This window comes from Schistocerca cancellata, chromosome 9, assembly GCF_023864275.1.
Source record: "Schistocerca cancellata isolate TAMUIC-IGC-003103 chromosome 9, iqSchCanc2.1, whole genome shotgun sequence".
Lineage (NCBI taxonomy): Eukaryota > Metazoa > Arthropoda > Insecta > Orthoptera > Acrididae > Schistocerca > Schistocerca cancellata.
This window is the reverse complement of record NC_064634.1, coordinates 166,987,501-167,003,524: the sequence shown is the minus strand read 5'-3', so window position 1 is coordinate 167,003,524 and position 16,024 is coordinate 166,987,501. Positions and strand designations below refer to the sequence as shown.

General features: G+C 45.2%; 1 protein-coding gene across 2 annotated transcripts in view; it reads right to left on the bottom strand.

The window, feature by feature from the left end:
- Positions 1-16,024, bottom strand: part of LOC126100237 (netrin receptor UNC5B) — a 345,034-nt gene that overhangs the window by 24,359 nt on the left and 304,651 nt on the right. For both annotated transcript variants that reach the window (XM_049910817.1, XM_049910818.1), the window contains one exon: positions 1,904-2,149. In XM_049910817.1, coding sequence (XP_049766774.1) covers positions 1,904-2,149 — 246 coding nt within the window. The remainder of the gene's footprint in view (positions 1-1,903; positions 2,150-16,024) is intronic.

Below are 16,024 nucleotides of genomic sequence, written 5' to 3'. Positions count from 1 at the left end.
CACTGCTGCCTTTCTACACGATTTCCCGGGACTTCTCTGTATAGCAACTCGTACCGCTTCAATATTCTCCGGGGAACAAACAGTCTTAGGCTGTGGTCGCTTCGCTTCCAATACTGTTCCTTCCTGTACAAATTTATCGTACAACCTGTGAATGGTCTTCTTGCAAGGGACCCATCGTGTGTTAAACTGTTGTCGAAAACGCCTCTCAGTCACAACAAGGTTTTTCGTTTCATGAAAAAGTAACACAATTGCCGATCGTTGCTGTATCGTCAGTCTTCCAGTGTCAGCCACCGCTTCTTACTAGTCTCCTAGCGGCAGTATTGTGAATTACACGTCATTTCGTAAGTCATGTGTTTTTCCAAGCTCTGCTGGTACTGCTGTAGAGTTCCCAGCGCGATATCCAATATGCGTCGTAAATTGTGAAAGAAACAATTGGTAACACAATTCGTGCGCCACCCTGTATTTCGATGGCTTCTCTATATAGCCGTAGATAATAGTTCGTCACAGTACATAAAACTTCAGTTTCCGAAAATTTCACTACGTGATGTCCAACGTAGCTTTGGACAAAGCGTCAGGGATTGAAGAGTGCCATGGACCACGGCCATACAACCTGGAAGAATTCTCGGCAGCTGAAACATCCGGTCGTGAAAGCCTTCATTGTATGACAGTTCAGTCTCTCGATAATTTACTAATGTTTCGAACACAAAAGCATAATAAGCAAGAAGAAAAATAATATATATAAACCATTCATCCGATTGTCATGAAATTTTGGTCAGTTGTTCTCCGAACGCCGGAAGAGAGTAATGTATAATGATTCAACGGTTAAGACGCTGTAGCAACCGTAGCGCAATTGATGAGGTAAAGGCTTGTCATGCAGCGGACCCGGGTTTGATTCTCACTGCTCGCAGTTTTTTTTTTTAAATTCTATTTCATTCCCCGCAATGTTAAACTATTAATTACAAAATTTAAATATACTTAAACAGGTCATATAGTACAACGTAACTGTCAATCTCTAAACACAAAAATGAATGTATGTATGCCCTCTGTGCGTTCCCAAACCATTCATCCGATTGCGATGAAATTTTGGTGATTTGTTCTCCGTACGCCCACGAAGGTTCCTACCCGAAAAACAAAAAGAAATAAGACACATTCTTGAGGAGATATGACGTCATAAACAATGAGATGCCACCGCGGGAAAATACCCAGATTTATGCATCCGCTATTTGAGAATGAGAGCACTTAGCGACTAGCGACAAACGTTACGTACAATTTCAAACCTTTACGAAAATTTTTCTCGCTGACACCCCCCACAAAATAATGAAAGGAAAAAAGGTTGTCGCTTACTACATTTTCTCAGTACATACCGTAAATCTGCCGCAGAAGGCATGACGTTTTAATGTATTATTTCGTTACTATTAACTCTAACCGCAACATATTTCGCACACAGTATCCACATATATCAATAAATGCGCCAGCAAATTTATGTCTCTTTACGACATATAATTCAGGAGATATGACGTGGTAAACATTGAGATGCGTGAAAAAGTGCCGCATCAGGCATGGCGTTTTGTTCTATTATTTCTTCACTACTAACACTATTCGCAACACGTTTCGCAAACGCGTTAAAATAAAAGCAACTGCCTCTTCACTCATTTTGATAATGTTTAGCACAACTGCACAATAAAAACACGCAGAACAGTACAGCGCAAAACAATAACAAAGCAGACGACAATGGCTACCTTGTACAACACAGTCAGCTACATAATGTTGGCAGCAGTCGAAACTGCGTGCATACCGAAGCCTCCCGACGTTTACCGACTTCTACCGATTCAGGACTAGGGAGAGGTCTGCCATCTAAAAGTTTACACACTGTATGTTAGACGGTGGCTGTACTGCAGTGTACCTGTAGCGCCTCGCGCGTGTCCTCGAGCACGTAGACGCGCAGGCTGCAGTTGGGGAGCGCGACGAGCGGCGGCACTGGCGGGCCAAACAGTGCGAGGCGGAGGCTCTTCCTGGCGGCGCGCGGCCGCGCAGGCCGGCCCACCAGCACGCAGCGAGTGCCCGCCTCGCACGCCAGGTGCACGCGGCCAGGGTCCAGCTGCGCGTACACCGCCGTGTTGATCGTCTCCTCGCCCAGCACCGCTTCCTCCTGCAAAGTCACACGGTCTCGTCAGGGACACGATACCGAGCAAAAGGTGCCGATACTTTACTCACAAGGGAAGGCCCCATACTATTATTAAAAGAGAAACAGGTCAACCAAGAGCACAGGAAGACAGTATTACCATCAAATTGAATGAAAACTTTACGAACAAAAAGTCAGAAGTTGAAAATATTTTTAATAATCATTTTCTAAATGTTGTGGATATAGTAGGATCCAGGTGTTCATTAGAAGATGCTAGGCTGTTAATGGAAGAGGCCATACCTATGCAATTTGATGCAATTGAAATCTCACCCACTTCTCCCTCTGAAATTAGGAAAATAATAAACTTGCTTAAAAGCAAAAACTCACATGGAATTGATGGCATTTCCAGCAAAATACTAAAAGCTTGTTCTCAACAGATAAGTAAGATTCTCAGCCACCTGTGTAATAGCTCTCTGGGACAGGGCATTTTCCCTGATAGACTGAAATATGCTATTGTTATACCTTTGCATAAAAAGGGGGATAGATCTGATGTCAACAATTACCGTCCAATCTCCCTTCTAACAGCTTTATCCAAAATTTTTGAGAAAGTAATGTATTCAAGAGTAGCTTCACATATCTGTAACAAACAAGTACTAACAAAATGTCAGTTTGGTTTCCAGAAGGGTTTTTCAACAGAAAATGCCATATATGCTTTCACCAATCAAATTTTGAATGATCTGAATAACCGAACACCACCCATTGGGATTTTTTGTGATCTCTCAAAGGCTTTTGATTGTGTAAATCATGAAATTCTGCTAGACAAGCTCAAGTACTGTGGCATGAGTGGGACAGTGCACAAATGGTTTAATTCGTACCTAAGTGGAAGAGTGCAGAAAGTTGAAATAAGTAGTTCTCATAATATGCAAAGATCAGCACATTCCTCAAACTGGGGAACTATCAAGAATGGGGTTCCACAAGGGTCAGTCTTGGGTCCTTTGCTGTTCTTAATATATATTAATGACTTGCCATTCTATATTCATGAAGAGGCAAAGTTAGTTCTCTTTGCTGATGATACAAGTATAGTAAACACACCTGACAAACAAGAATTAACTGATGAAATTGTCAATACTGTCTTTCAGAAAATTACTAAGTGGTTCCTTGTAAACGGACTCTCACTGAATTTTGATAAGACACAGTACATACAGTTCCGTACAGTAAATGGTATGACGCCATTAATAAATATAGACCTTAATCAGAAGCATATAGCTAAGGTAGAATATTCCAAATTTTTAGGTGTGTCCATTGATGAGAGATTAAATTGGAAGAAACACATTGATGATCTGCTGAAACGTTTGAGTTCAGCTACTTATGCAATAAGGGTCATTGCAAATTTTGGTGATAAACATCTTAGTAAATTAGCTTACTACGCCTATTTTCACTCCTTGCTTTCATATGGCATCATATTTTGGGGTAATTTATCACTGAGGAATAAAGTATTTATTGCACAAAAGCGTGTAATCAGAATAATAGCTGGAGTCCACCCAAGATTATCCTGCAGACATTTATTTAAGGATCTAGGGATATTCACAGTAGCTTCTCAGTATATATACTCTCTTATGAAATTTGTTATTAACAACCAAACCCAATTCAAAAGTAATAGCAGTGTGCATAACTACAATACTAGGAGAAAGGATGATCTTCACTATTCAAGATTAAATCTAACTTTGGCACAGAAAGGGGTGAATTATACTGGCACTAAAGTCTTTGGTCACTTACCAAATAGTATCAAAAGTCTGACAGATAACCAACAAGTATTTAAGAAGAAATTAAAAGAATTTCTGAATGACAACTCCTTCTACTCCATAGAGGAATTTTTAGATATAAATTAAAAAAAATAAAAATAAATAAAAAAATAAAAATAAAAAACAAAAAAATGAAAAAGTTGTTATATTAACTTAAGTATGTTGTTAAATTAACTTAATTATGTCATGTATTGGAAAATTTGACTCGTTCCACATCATTACGAAATATCGTATTCATGATCCATGGAACTAGTATTAATCGAATCTAATCTACTAGGGATGGCGAGTTATCGCTGAAACAACTGTAAGTAGGCTGTTTAGGTTTTCATGTTGGTAACGCCACGTAGCGCTCTGTATGCAAATCACTGACTGTGCTGTGTGCAGTCTGCGGCTGGTTTGCATTGTTGGAATTTTTGCTATTGTAGTGTTTGGCATTTGGATGCATGGAGGTAGAATAAGGGGAGATGGCGCTACAGACTTACGCTGTACGTTGTTTCGAAGCCAGTGGGCGGGGCCTGCCGCCATCTTGGATCCCCCAAAACATTAGCAGACGAGTGTTTACAATTCCTTCTTGTTCGTTATTTCTGTCGTGTGCATTCGATATTTATTTTATATAGTAAATGTTACACTGTTTTAGTGAACAACACAGCACAAGGAACGCAACTTCAACCGTTTTTCTGGTCTTAAATGCGTATTCGATACAGTAATACGACACCAAAATATGAAGCTTCTGGCCCCAGTACTGTAATTCCTTTTTGTTTATACACTTCGAATAACCGAGAAGAGAAGTATGTGCTATGAAAAGCGTGCTTTCGTACACCCATTTGTATTCGTTGCATTTTCAAGTCAAATGCAAATTTTAAATGTTCAAGTTTGCAAGAAACTTGCCTTATTTCCTTTGGTGTCCCATAGATGTATGCAGGGATGATATAAACAAGCCAGCTGTCATGTCAACATAGTGAAACGTTCGTTAAATTACGAAGGAAAAGAATGGAATTTAAGATTGTCAGGCACACTGTAGTTTACACATCTACTTTGTTTTTAAATCGTACCTACCAAGTGACATTCAGTGTGGCAAATAACATCAATTTACAGGGTAACACGACAACACAGTGATTAATGTAATGATCTAAATAGCCTGGACATACACTCCTGGAAATTGAAATAAGAACACCGTGAATTCATTGTCCCAGGAAGGGGAAACTTTATTGACACATTCCTGGGGTCAGATACATCACATGATCACACTGACAGAACCACAGGCACATAGACACAGGCAACAGAGCATGCACAATGTCGGCACTAGTACAGTGTATATCCACCTTTCGCAGCAATGCAGGCTGCTATTCTCCCATGGAGACGATCGTAGAGATGCTGGATGTAGTCCTGTGGAACGGCTTGCCATGCCATTTCCACCTGGCGCCTCAGTTGGACCAGCGTTCGTGCTGGACGTGCAGACCGCGTGAGACGACGCTTCATCCAGTCCCAAACATGCTCAATGGGGGACAGATCCGGAGATCTTGCTGGCCAGGGTAGTTGACTTACACCTTCTAGAGCACGTTGGGTGGCACGGGATACATGCGGACGTGCATTGTCCTGTTGGAACAGCAAGTTCCCTTGCCGGTCTAGGAATGGTAGAACGATGGGTTCGATGACGGTTTGGATGTACCGTGCACTATTCAGTGTCCCCTCGACGATCACCAGTGGTGTACGGCCAGTGTAGGAGATCGCTCCCCACACCATGTTGCCGGGTGTTGGCCCTGTGTGCCTCGGTCGTATTTAGTCCTGATTGTGGCGCTCACCTGCACAGCGCCAAACACGCATACGACCATCATTGGCACCAAGGCAGAAGCGACTCTCATCGCTGAAGACGACACGTCTCCATTCGTCCCTCCATTCACGCCTGTCGCGACACCACTGGAGGCGGGCTGCACGATGTTGGGGCGTGAGCGGAAGACGGCCTAACGGTGTGCGGGACCGTAGCCCAGCTTCATGGAGACGGTTGCGAATGGTCCTCGCCGATACCCCAGGAGCAACAGTGTCCCTAATTTGCTGGGAAGTGGCGGTGCGGTCCCCTACGGCACTGCGTAGGATCCTACGGTCTTGGCGTGCATCCGTGCGTCGCTGCGGTCCGGTCCCAGGTCGACGGGCACGTGCACCTTCCGCCGACCACTGGCGACAACATCGATGTACTGTGGAGACCTCACGCCCCACGTGTTGAGCAATTCGGCGGTACGTCCACCCGGCCTCCCACATGCCCACTATACGCCCTCGCTCAAAGTCCGTCAACTGCACATACGGTTCACGTCCACGCTGTCGCGGCATGCTACCAGTGTTAAAGACTGCGATGGAGCTCCGTATGCCACGGCAAACTGGCTGACACTGACGGCGGCGGTGCACAAATGCTGCGCAGCTAGCGCCATTCGACGGCCAACACCGCGGTTCCTGGTGTGTCCGCTGTGCCGTGCGTGTGATCATTGCTTGTACAGCCCTCTCGCAGTGTCCGGAGCAAATATGGTGGGTCTGACACACCGGTGTCAATGTGTTCTTTTTTCCATTTCCAGGAGTGTAGATAGGGAACTTTGCTTTAACAAATATGTAACCCTTTAACTACTCATAATTTAACCACTGTAACATGTGCTCCACAGATTTCACTGAAGAGTTAATTAACTACATGAAGTTACACTTCTTTTATATTAAATTATCGCATTTTAAAACATTAGTCCCCATTTCCAGGATATTTCTTGCCAGGACTTTTCAGTCACTTGGGAATAACCAAACAATGAAAACCAAGTGTATTGCTCACCTCCAGAGAGTTCTTCGCATTGGACTGATAGGAAATCTAAAGTCAAATCACAGAAATAAAACCATGGTACTGTAGAACTTTACAGTGCATCAGAATTTCAAGTATATATAAGAAAATAGCGCTTAAATAAGTCCACTTACGAATGAAAGAGGATTTGTTTAAACTTTAGACTACAATAAGAACGATTAGTACACCAGTAAGCGACGCAAGCCGGCATTTTTTACCAAAACACTTCACGACTACACGGAATTAAACTACCAGAAGCGAATGTTTTGGGGTAGCTAACATGGCGGATCTTGACTTGGGTCGGCTTCAAGTTTGTGACGTCATGACAACTCCTCTTATTTTTACCTCCATGGTTGGATGTGAACAGCGCGTAGCGTTGCGCAGTTGGAGGTGAGCCGCCAGCAGTGGTGGATGTGGGGAGAGGGCAGAATTTTGAGAGCGGACGATTTGGACGTGTGTCCATCAGAAAGAGAAAATTTGCAATACTGTATATCATGAACTATCATATATATGATGACTTTTGAATATTAATAAGGTAAATACATTGTTTGTTCTCTATCAAAATCTTTCATTTGCTAACTATGCCTATCAGTAGTTAGTGCCTTCAGTAGTTAGAATCTTTCATTTAGCTGGCAGTACTGGCCCTCGCTGTATTGCAGTAGTTCGTTAACGAAGATTTTTGTGAGCTAAGTAATTCATGAAAGGTATAAGTTATTGTTAGTCAGGGCCATTCTTTTGTAGGGATTATTGAAAGTCAGACTGCGTTGCGCTAAAAAATATTGCGTGTCAGTTTAGTGTTGATCAGAATAAGTGAAGAGAGAAATATCTGAGTACGTTCAGTTCTGCTCAGCTGTTCGAAAATTAAATAACGTAAGAGGTTTATCAGCACAGTAATTCATTAATTTTTCTAAGGGGACGTTACACAACCAATTTTTCGGTTATATAGTTTTTTTCCACGCCAGTTTAAGGGGAGTTGGTACGCCCTAACCCGACAGTGTTAAATTTAGTTTCTTGGCTTCCCAGTATTTCAGGAATCACTGTAGCCATTGACATGAAACGTTTGGAGGACATTAAACTGTGTGTCCTGAGTCTAATAAACTATAATAATTGCACTTCAGCCACTGCTTTCGGAAATACAATTTTTTAATTAAACGATTAAAATATTATGTACTTTTTTGTCTGTTATCCTAAATAATTTTAATTATACATAACATTATGTGTTTTGGTTTAGTAGACTCAGGATATGTATGTTATTACGCCCTGAAAATTTGAATACTCTACTCGAGGTGGTTTCTGAGGTTTAGTGAAAAATGCAAAATGTAAATTTTCAGTAATGGCTTCTAAAATTTCAAAAGACTGTCACTCAGTTAATATATGCTTATTATTTTTATTTTTAGTCAGTCAGAAGCACCCTGCACCGACCCACCAGGTTATCTGAGAGCGCTAATGCACTTTTCCTGGACTCAGGTAGGCGCAACGGCCCCGGATCGAATCCGCCCGGCGAATTACCGGCGTCGGTCAGTGTGCCGGCCAGCCTGGATGTGGTTTTTAGGCGGTTTTCCACATCCCACTAGGTGAATACCGGGCTGGTCCCCACGTTCCGCCTCAGTTCCACGACTCGCAGACATCTGAACATGTTTGCACTATTCCATGAATTACACTAGACGCAGGAAGCAGGGGTACACAAATTCTGTCCCGGGGGCGTACAGGGTGGCGGCAGGAAGGACATCCGGCCACCCCTTTCCACTAACTTTGCCAAATCCGTTCCTAACAATGCCGACACTGCATCAGTGCGGGACATGGCAGCAGTGAAAGAAAAGCACCCTCCACCATACTGTATATCATCCTCTTGACCTTTTTCCAAGTTCTTTTTTCTTTTCTTCTTTCTTGACTTCTTAGTGGCCAACTGTGCTGCATACTCTGCTTTATCAATGCGAACCTTGTCCATCCGTTCAAGTTCTTTGATGTTGTTTGCTCCAGGATTAATTTCCATATGCTGTAGCACTTTCACCCTACCAGTGTTGCCATCATTAAAAGCAATAACAGCATCACTGACCCCCACTTTAGTGTCTTAATCAAAAAAAAAAATTGGTAAGGAAGTCCATATAAGATTATTGAACGACTCATTGGGATTTTGAGTCTGACCATGCAGACACTTCTTCAGTAATTCAGGATTTGTTAGGTTTCTGTCAATAGGTTTTGTGATGTACTACTGTTTCCGCCACTTCTGTAGCGCAGCACTGCACCGCGCCTGTAACAGCAAAATATAGCGCGCTGGAACTTAACATCGCGCCAGTGAACAGCACAATACTGCTCTCGTATAGGGCGATCTATAGCACCCACCGACTTCCAACAAACTGCAAAAATAAATTCAAACCTTTCCGAAACTTTTGTTCGCTTTGACCCTCCACAAAAAGTGTAAAGCGGAAATGCTTGTCGGTTACTACATTTAGGATGTTGGTTTGCTAAAAAATGTCTGCATCATACGTGACCTTTTACTTTATTACTTCACTGTTACTGACTTTATTGACCAGAGACTTTGCACGCGTTATCGACATATACTACTGAAGCCAACTATAAAAAATTATGCTGTCGTAAGACACATAGTTTAAGATATAAGGTGTGATAAACACTGAGTAGCGCGAAAAACCAGGATTTCTTAAAAGTTTAAATATTCTGTATTTCAATACCACAAAATTTTCATTGAACTAAAGAAAAAAAAGTGTCAGAAGGTAGTTCTCCCAACACCCTAACAGTTTATCATGTACAGTTGTCAAATTATAAAAAAAAAAACTGTTCGAATCCTGCCTCGGGCATGGATGTGTGTGATGTCCTTAGGTTAGTTAGGTTTAAGTAGTTCTAAGTCTAGGGGACTGATGACCTCAGATGTTAAGTCCCATAGTGCTGAGAGTCATTTGAACCATTTTCATAATCAAACTTTCCCTATTTAATATGTTATAACACGGAAACTAATTATCGTACGAGAACCGAACTTGGCACCATTAATGTCGAGGACATGTGGAAGAGAGGTATTGTAGAATCAGTTCAAATGAAACACTTTTAATGTGCTTCTAGGGTACATCATACCACTACAGACCGGTACCATTACTGCTACAAAAGGGGCTCAATATGGCGCCCTTGAGTGTCTAAAAGAGTCTGAAAGCGCATGACTGCATTCTGCACGGCAGAACGAAACATGTCCGTAGGATGCTGGCTACGTCTCTTGATAAGCTGCGCTTCAGATCAGGACATGTGTGAATGTTCTCCTGGTAAACACTGTCCTTCAGGTAGCCCCATAACCAGAAATCAGAGGGAGTGGGATCAGGTGATCATGCTGGCCAATCATTTGGAAACGATCGGCCGATATTTCTAAATGTGTTTGGAAGAAGCAGGTGAAATTGACGAGCGATGTGCGGTGAGGCCCCATCTTGGGTGAAAACTGTTGAGTTCAATGTTTCTCTCTCCTGTAGGGCGGGTATAACATGCTGGCAAAGCATATCGCAGTAACGCTGGCCAGTCACAGAGCACGTCTTTGGTACTTGAGCGCGTCCTGTACAAAAAAGAATGGGCCAACGATGAATGTAGTCGTGAAGCTACACCATACGGTGACACATACAGAGGAACTTCATGCACAGTGACTGAAGGTGAAGTTTCCCATACTCGGCCGTTCTGTGTGTTCACCTCACCCGTCAGAGAAAAATGATCTTCGTTTGTCCGCAGGAGGGTCCAGGGCCAGCCTTCGTCAACTTCAATCCTTGCGAGAAAGTGGAGAGCGAAGACAACACGTTGTTGTGCGTCCTGTGGTGCAGGCTGCAGTACGATATGGTTCTTGTACAGATAACATTTGAGAATGGTTCGAAGCACCTTCCATACAGTGGACCACAGGATGTTCAACTGTCGTGACACAGCACGCGCATTGCTGACGATCGGGAACTGCGCGCAGCGTTGTCTTCCATAGCAACAGCGATTTCATCAACCACCTTGATGCAACCGGTAGTCGGCCTCTTCCCCTAGCGACACCCAGTTCTACAGCTAATTCGAACTTCTTCATCATGCTCCGCACAGCAGGTGGAGAAAGAGGACCCTTCCGTTATCCTTTAAGTCGGTGATATTCTCGAAGTGCAGCTGCAGTTTTTATTTATTTAATCGTATGCCTAGGGCCCCCCTTCAGGAAGACCGTTCGCCGGGTGCCGGTCTTTTAATTTGACGACCTGCAGTCGATGGAGGATGAAAGGATGATGACGAAGACCAGCACAACACCCAGTCCCTGGGCGGAGAAAATTCGCCGACCCAGCCGGGAATCGAACCCGGGCCCAGAGGATTAACAATCCGTCAAGCTGACCATTCAGCTACCGGGGGCGGACGCAGCTGAAGTACACTCCTCGAAATTGAAATAAGAACACCGTGAATTCATTGTCCCAGGAAGGGGAAACTTTATTGACACATTCCTGGGGTCAGATACATCACATGATCACACTGACAGAACCACAGGCACATAGACACAGGCAACAGAGCATGCACAATGTCGGCACTAGTACAGTGTATATCCACCTTTCGCAGCAATGCAGGCTGCTATTCTCCCATGGAGACGATCGTAGAGATGCTGGATGTAGTCCTGTGGAACGGCTTGCCGTGCCATTTCCACCTGGCGCCTCAGTTGGACCAGCGTTCGTGCTGGACGTGCAGACCGCGTGAGACGACGCTTCATCCAGTCCCAAACATGCTCAATGGGGGACAGATCCGGAGATCTTGCTGGTCAGGGTAGTTGACTTACACCTTCTAGAGCACGTTGGGTGGCACGGGATACATGCGGACGTGCATTGTCCTGTTGGAACAGCAAGTTCCCTTGCCGGTCTAGGAATGGTAGAACGATGGGTTCGATGACGGTTTGGATGTACCGTGCACTATTCAGTGTCCCCTCGACGATCACCAGTGGTGTACGGCCAGTGTAGGAGATCGCTCCCCACACCATGTTGCCGGGTGTTGGCCCTGTGTGCCTCGGTCGTATGCAGTCCTGATTGTGGCGCTCACCTGCACGGCGCCAAACACGCATACGACCATCATTGGCACCAAGGCAGAAGCGACTCTCATCGCTGAAGACGACACGTCTCCATTCGTCCCTCCATTCACGCCTGTCGCGACACCACTGGAGGCGGGCTGCACGATGTTGGGGCGTGAGCGGAAGACGGCCTAACGGTGTGCGGGACCGTAGCCCAGCTTCATGGAGACGGTTGCGAATGGTCCTCGCCGATACCCCAGGAGCAACAGTGTCCCTAATTTGCTGGGAAGTGGCGGTGCGGTCCCCTACGGCACTGCGTAGGATCCTACGGTCTTGGCGTGCATCCGTGCGTCGCTGCGGTCCGGTCCCAGGTCGACGGGCACGTGCACCTTCCGCCGACCACTGGCGACAACATCGATGTACTGTGGAGACCTCACGCCCCACGTGTTGAGCAATTCGGCGGTACGTCCACCCGGCCTCCCGCATGCCCACTATACGCCCTCGCTCAAAGTCCGTCAACTGCACATACGGTTCACGTCCACGCTGTCGCGGCATGCTACCAGTGTTAAAGACTGCGATGGAGCTCCGTATGCCACGGCAAACTGGCTGACACTGACGGCGGCGGTGCACAAATGCTGCGCAGCTAGCGCCATTCGACGGCCAACACCCCGGGTTCCTGGTGTGTCCGCTGTGCCGTGCGTGTGATCATTGCTTGTACAGCCCTCTCGCAGTGTCCGGAGCAAGTATGGTGGGTCTGACACACCGGTGTCAATGTGTTCTTTTTTCCATTTCCAGGAGTGTATTACTGTTGTTTTGATAACAGAGCTTCACCAATAATGCCCTACTCCTTTTGTCCAAGCTCATGTAGACACGTCAACAAGTGCACTGCGACTGGTCAGGTGTGTGGGACTATAGGTTCGTATAAGCAGTTGCCAGCGGGCTCGTGCGCATGCGCAGAGCTGAATTCGCGTATGAGCAGTGTCTTCCTTCCGCTTCTGGCTACTTGAAGCGTGGCTGTCTGCCGTATGAGCAGTAGCAGCAAGTAGCCAGAAGCTACCCGGAAACATTTTTCTGGCGCGCCCAAGCTGCCAGATTCGCGCATGCGTAGAGCAAGCTGAGTTATAGTGGGGAGGGGGGGGGGGGTCCTTCCCCACGTGACCCGTGTATATGTTTCGTGTCTTCGTAACATTGCTGGCCTCTTCGTTTACAGTTCCCACGTCAAATGAAATCATAACAGATTTCTGTGGCCGGGAGCCATCAAGTGAATTAATATACATTCTCATAACCATGAAAGACCAAAATAAGTTAGTAGTTTCAATTCTCTGATTTTATATTATTTCCACGTTATTAGGAATCAACCATCAATGTCTTAATGAAGCTATTTCTGTCTGTTTTATAATTTGCTTCTATTAATTTTTTTTCCGCTGGGGCAGTTAGTTTATTTGAAACGAAGTGTTTCACTCCGCACTATTGGCTACTTCCACCCTCGTTCAATTTCAAGTACAAGTTTTCATTTTCTGGGACGAATGACGTTATACCATAATAAAGAACCAAACATGAGAATACAGTACTGGACCTCCAAGAAAATTGGTATCACGAAAACCACTTGAAAAGGTGAATATCAGGTACTTCAGAATGCATCTGGACATAGAAATGTGCAATTAGAGCGGAATGAAGCATTTTAGTATGGTTTATGAAATTCTGATGCTGCTAGAGTAGTCTCTGATGTCCTGCTCCTTTTATGACACTATAAGATCTCTTAATGCTATATAGCCGGCCGCTGTGGCCGAGCGGTTCTAGGCGCTTCAATCCGGAACCGCGCGACTGCTACGGTCGCAGTTTCGAATCCTGCCTGGGGCATAGATGTGTGTGATGTCCTTAGGTTAGTTCGGTTTAAGTAGTTCTAAGTTCTAGGCGACTGATGACCTCAGAAGTTAAGTCCCAGCCGGCCGGAGTGGCCGTGCGGTTCTAGGCGCTGCAGTCTGGAACCTAGCGACCGCTACGGTCGCAGGTTCGAATCCTGCCTCGGGCATGGATGTGTGTGATGTCCTTAGGTTAGTTAGGTTTAATTAGTTCTAAGTTCTAGGCGACTGATGACCTCAGAAGTTAAGTCGCATAGTGCTCAGAGCCATTTGAACCATAATGCTATATACGTACGAACATACGTAAACACTGACTTGAAGCTGACTAAGAAGGCAAATTTAGTCAGTAATTTTGAACTAAATGTTTTGTTTCAAATATAATGACAGCTGTAGCAGAATTTTACAGATCTGCCTTCTGTGAAACAGTGTTTTTCGATCACAAGGTACTTGTCTAGTACTTCCTCTAGGCCTGAAGTTATTTCTTAATTTGCGTTCACGTCTTAAATTTGTAGAATGCCATTCTATGCTAAATTTTAGACTGGCAGCATACCGTGTTTTGTCGTTTAAACTCCCCACATGGCTTCACATTTATTCCTAGAGTAGAATATAAACTGTCAGTTGTACAGTTTTTTTGCCTCACAGACAACCATATTAATTTTTTACACATTTTAAAATGGTCATGAAATTTATTGTCCTTTATTCCGGTGTAAGCTACACAAGAATCTGTCCCATCTTTTTCTTTTTTTTTGGGCAGAAATTTGTATTCTATCCTACTAGCTTTTTGCAGTGCTGTGTAGATGTAAACCTGTTGGAAATGCTACATAACAATATTGGAGAGTACGAATTAAAAAAAAAAAAATCTGTCAAAGTCATCCCATAGCAAAATTTTATGGTACTTCGAGCTGTGGAGTCTAATTTTGAAATGATGTTTTGCCAAGAACTGCTTCCTTATTTGCAGCCTTTATCTGGGTGGGATATGATAAAACAATTGCTCTAAGTGCAACTCTGTATGCCTTCTCAACAACATCCTGCAGGGCTGCACATGGTCACGTGATGCCCCACCACGCACAAAATTCCCCCAGAAATGCGATGAAAAGCGTATGAGCAGAGCAAGCACCAAGTACGGGCTGCCTACGTCATCATAGCTGCGCATGCGCAGTACAGCCTGTTGTCTGGCGCTGTCTGGTAACTGCTCAAACGCACCTTACAAATCACGATGACTGATCACGGCACCTGGTGGCCATAGTTGGAAATGGACGGAGGCGCTGTGACGCACGGAACTCGTGCACCCCATACTCTTGGATATTAATGCTACAAAGTCTGGTACTCGTACAGTAATTAGTCTCACTGTTATAATCTGTTGAATGGGGAAAGTTTAATTATAGCCAGCCGGTACATTAGACTCGTAGTTGCTCTCTGCAGCAGACTAACTTGCCGCGATTACTTGGCAAAAGTGCGCGTGCAGCACGGACTGACCTGCCAGAAGGGCGGCTGGCTGGGTGGCATGGAGAAAGTTTAATTATAACCAGCCAGTACATTATTAGACTCGTACTCGCCCTCTGCAGCAGACTCACTTGCCGCGAGTACTCGGCGAGAGTGCGCGTGCAGCACGGACTGACCTGCCAGAAGGGCGGCTGCCCGGGTGGCGTGGGGAAAGTTTAATTATAACCAGCCAGTACATTATTAGACTCGTACTCGCCCTCTGCAGCAGACTCATTTGCCTCGAGTACTCGGCGAGAGTGCGCATGCAGTACGGGCTGACCTGGCAGAAGGGCGGCTGCCCAGGCGGCGTGGGGAAAATTTAATTATAACCAGCCGGTACATTATTAGACTCGCACTCGCTCTCTGCAGCAGACTCACTTGCAATGAGTACTCGGCGAGAGTGCACGATTAGCACGGACTGACCTGCCAGAAGGGCAGCTGCCTGGGCAGCGTGGGGAAAGTTTAATTATAACAAGCCAGTATACTATTAGACTTGTACTCGCCCTCTGCAGCAGACTCACTTGCTGCGAGTACTCGGCGAGAGTGCGCGATTAGCATAGAATGACCTGCCAGAAGGGCGGCTGCTCGGGCGGCGTGGGGAAAGTTTAATTATAACAAGCCAGTATACTATTAGACTTGTACTCGCCCTCTGCAGCAGACTCACTTGCTGCGAGTACTCGGCGAGAGTGCGCGATTAGCATAGAATGACCTGCCAGAAGGGCGGCTGCTCGGGCGGCGTGGGGAAAGTTTAATTATAACAAGCCGGTATACTATTAGACTTGTACTCGCCCTCTGCAGCAGACTCACTTGCCGCGAGTACTCGGCGAGAGTGCGCGTGCATCTCGGACTGACCTGCCAGAAGGGCGGCTGGCTGGGCGGCATGGGGAAAGTTTAATTATAACCAGCCGGTACATTATTAGACTCGCACTCGCTCTCTGCAGCAGA